We start from the raw sequence: 3330 nt of genomic DNA on the forward strand, positions 1-3330 counted from the left end.
CCCTTGGTTGCCGCCAGCATCTTCTGTAGTTGCTGCACGTCGCAGCTCATGACGCCGCGAGAGGCAGCCTCACTATCCGCATCGCCAGCCTGCATCACGTTAACACCGAGAAGAGACGCCAGTTCCAACAGCAACGACGTAGTACGAGAACGAAGCTCAACCAAAGCCGGATCCATCTCGTCCTCGTTCATCGAGTGGAACTGCTGTACGTTGATGCCACGGGCATCGAGCAAGTGACGTGCGTCCTGAAGGGATAGCAGGCACTGCATACCGCGGTCCAACTGGAGACGCAGTTTCCAAGTGTCGTTCGCGAACACCGAATTATGACTAGCATCGTCGCTCATTCGCAGGACCTTGGCGGCCTGAGCTTCTGCAGCCACAGCCTGGGCACCAGGACTCGAGCCGCGCACATGTTTCGAGCTGGCCGCTTCGCTGCTGGACTCGGCCGTCGCAGAAGCGGCATCTTCTGTCTCGCCTTCGCCGTTACTTGAGGGGGTACGCTCTGGGTCTTCAGCGCTTGTCGGCGACGAAGCTGGAGGCGAAGATGTTTCATCTGTGCCGGCCAAGTTCAACAACTGCTTAGGACGGTACAGACTGCTCTTGGCGTTGCGGCCGAGCACGTGGTACTCCGATTCCCAGTTACGCGACTTGACTTCGCGCTGTACGTCGCGCGGATCGACGGACTTAACGTGCTGCAGCTTCCACGACGGAAGCGGCACGGACGAGCGGCCAGGCACGCCAGCACGTGTGCGCTTCTGCATGTAGTTGTGGAAGTAGTAGTCGTCACTGAACGGGTCACTTGAGCGTAGCCACTTCATCTGTTGCTGCATCACAAAGTTCACATCTCGCGGAGTCATCATCTTGAAGGCAGGAGGGTGCATCTGCGGAGGTGGGTGGGGTGGGCCGTTGCGGCCAAACGCACCAGGAGGACCAGGGTATGGTGGCCGCATCGGAGGAGGCGGGCCACGTCCGAAAAACTGCGGGGGAGGAGGCGGTCCACCAGGGTACATGCCTTGTGGGGGCGGCATTGGATGCCCCTGCGGCGGGCCCTGCATGTACATCGGGTGGGGAGGCTGGCCTTGCATATGGGGAGGTGGGGGTGGCATGAACTGTTGAGGGTGTTGTTGTTGAAGTTGCTGAGCGTTGGGCGGCGCCATTGGAGGTGCACCCCATGCGTTGGGCGGCTGAACGTTCTGGGGCGGCATGGGTGGGGCAGGAACGGGTGGAGCCTGTGGAAGCGGAGGCGGGGCCTGTTGAGTCGGCTGCACGTTACCGGCCACCGAGTCGTCGTCATCGAGACCCAGACCACTAAGTCCGGGCACTTGGCTCTCATCCAGTTCGGAGTCTTGTTCCAAGCTCAGACCTGGGGGCGGAGCGCGGCCAGCAGTGGCCGAGCTTGACTTCTCAGCTGTAGAACCGTGGAATTTCTCCTCGAGTTTCGAGAATTCCTGCTGGCCTCTGGCCCACTTGATATCATCTGAAGGAGCTGCTAGTCCGGGTGGTGCGCGGCCTGAAGATCCGGAGCTGGTTTTGGTGGCTCCAGACTGGAAGTTGCCCATAAAGACAGCGGAGAACGCGTCATTAAAGAAGAGCGATGAGCCGCCTGCATCACTGGCCTGTGCGCCGCTCTCTACAGGCCCGAGTAGATCGTGCGCGCGTAGATCGGCCAGCAGTGACTCGTATTTTGTGTCGTCCACGCTGCCATTGGTGAAGAAAGCCGGCAGTCCGTCTAGTGACGAGCCGAAAACCGAGTCTTCTGAAGCCATGGCGGGCGTCAGATGCTGATTAGAACGGGAAAACGCGTCTACAAGCAGGAATAGGCTGTAACGGGAGATGGAGGCAAATTCAAGCACTTAGCGAGTGATGTAGGCCGAGTTGAGAGCTGCAACTAGTACGAATGGAAAGAACAGACGAAGGCATATATCGTGTGAGATTCTTGTGGCGAGAAAGTTGCTACGGGCAGCAGGATGCGCGCATATACCTGAACTACTTGGCTACGTGGATGTTGTGGCCCTCCACTTGGCGAATGGAACTCCCCCTCAGAATAGCAACTTAAGATGAAAATTATGTTGCTTGAAAAATGCTTTCGAATTTGAGCAACATAACAGAATAATGAAGCCATTTCGCTTGAAGGTCAGGTTTAACTTACTGCAACTTGTCCTTCTTAGCTGCACGCTTCGCCTTGAAGCGCTTGAGCTCGCGTATCAAGCCCAATAGAAAAGGAAGGATAAGCGGAGCAAGAAGCGGCGCATAGACACCCAGCATCTGCTCTTGAGGGAAGTAGAGCTGGCGGATCATAGTGTGGTCATAGTACGCAGCGTCGGTGAGTTCCGATGCCTGACGAGCCATTACCAACAGACTGCGCCGATCTGAAGCGTCCACGCACTCCTGTTCTCGATTACTATTGCAGAGAATTGCTTCAAGTCTCGTGACGGCTGTCTCCACTCGAGTTTGCACCCGCTCCAGAACGCTCAGCTCCGGCAGCGCCTCGACCAGTTCCACCGTCGACTGCAGCGTCTCAATTGACGTCTGCATCAGTTTAGTGAAGCGGTCGCGCATGATCACGTCCAGTTCCCAATCCGCAATACCGTCGGTGTGTGAAGGTAAGAACAATAGTATCTGTCTCGATGTATCGCCGCTTGTTGCGTCCTCTTTTCGCTGTCGATGAGTGAAGGACGGAGCGCCGAGTAGTGTGCGAAATTCCGAGACGAAAAGTCCCATAACGCGCTGCAATTCACGCTCTTTCGTTGTTGCAATTTCTTCATCAGATGAGGCCACGGAAGGCTTGCCATTAAGCGCTATAGGATTCAAGATTGCGGCAATGCCCCACCCTGGCAGCTCGAACGCCGTTGCCAAACCAGCTTTGCTCTCTTTATGATCAGCAGTGCGAATATACAACGGAGCATGCTTGGTGTCTGGGAGTGCAGCCATGAAGTGAAGCACTTGCTCTCCATCATCCAACACCGAGGTATCCAGAAAATCGTTCGCGCTTTTGAACTGCAGCATCAAAACGACTAAAAGTCAAACGTCTGCATGTCTACGATACCGAAAATCCACTTACATGCTTAAGATCATCAGCATTAATGAAGAATTCCGTTCCGTCTGCACTGGCCGTCACCTCCTTCGCCAATCTCGCATACTGAACCACCTGCGTCTCCACAGTAAAGTTGGCTAGTGCTCCAACCTTGTGGACGAACCTACTCAGATATTGGTCCACTAGCGCCCGTAGATCTTCGTTCCACGGTGTCGTAGGGTTCTCCTTCAATAAGGAAAACTGCAGCCGATAATGCAGCGCCCTCCGCGCTATCTTTGACTCGATATTCGGCTTCA

The 3330-nt window shown here is 55.6% G+C and overlaps 2 protein-coding genes across 2 annotated transcripts in view; both read right to left on the reverse strand.

The window, feature by feature from the left end:
* Window positions 1–1766, reverse strand: part of PPTG_07064 (hypothetical protein) — a gene marked incomplete at both ends in the record, with an annotated part of 4861 nt that extends 3095 nt beyond the window's left edge. Inside the window, one exon of the mRNA XM_008901222.1 lies at window positions 74–1766. Within this exon, the coding sequence (XP_008899470.1) occupies window positions 74–1766 (1693 nt within the window). The remainder of the gene's footprint in view (window positions 1–73) is intronic.
* A 379-nt stretch (window positions 1767–2145) lies between these two features.
* Window positions 2146–3113, reverse strand: PPTG_07065 (hypothetical protein; the record flags this gene model as incomplete). The annotated part of the gene is made up of 2 exons (XM_008901223.1): window positions 3062–3113; window positions 2146–2997 (listed from the first exon to the last, which is right to left on the reverse strand). Exon 2 carries the CDS (start codon window positions 2929–2931, stop codon window positions 2146–2148), a length of 786 nt encoding a protein of 261 aa, XP_008899471.1. The 5' UTR covers window positions 2932–2997; window positions 3062–3113.
* Window positions 3114–3330: the final 217 nt, after the last annotated feature.

This window comes from Phytophthora parasitica (assembly GCF_000247585.1).
Source record: "Phytophthora parasitica INRA-310 unplaced genomic scaffold supercont2.11, whole genome shotgun sequence".
NCBI classification, from domain to species: Eukaryota; Oomycota; class Peronosporomycetes; order Peronosporales; family Peronosporaceae; genus Phytophthora; species Phytophthora nicotianae.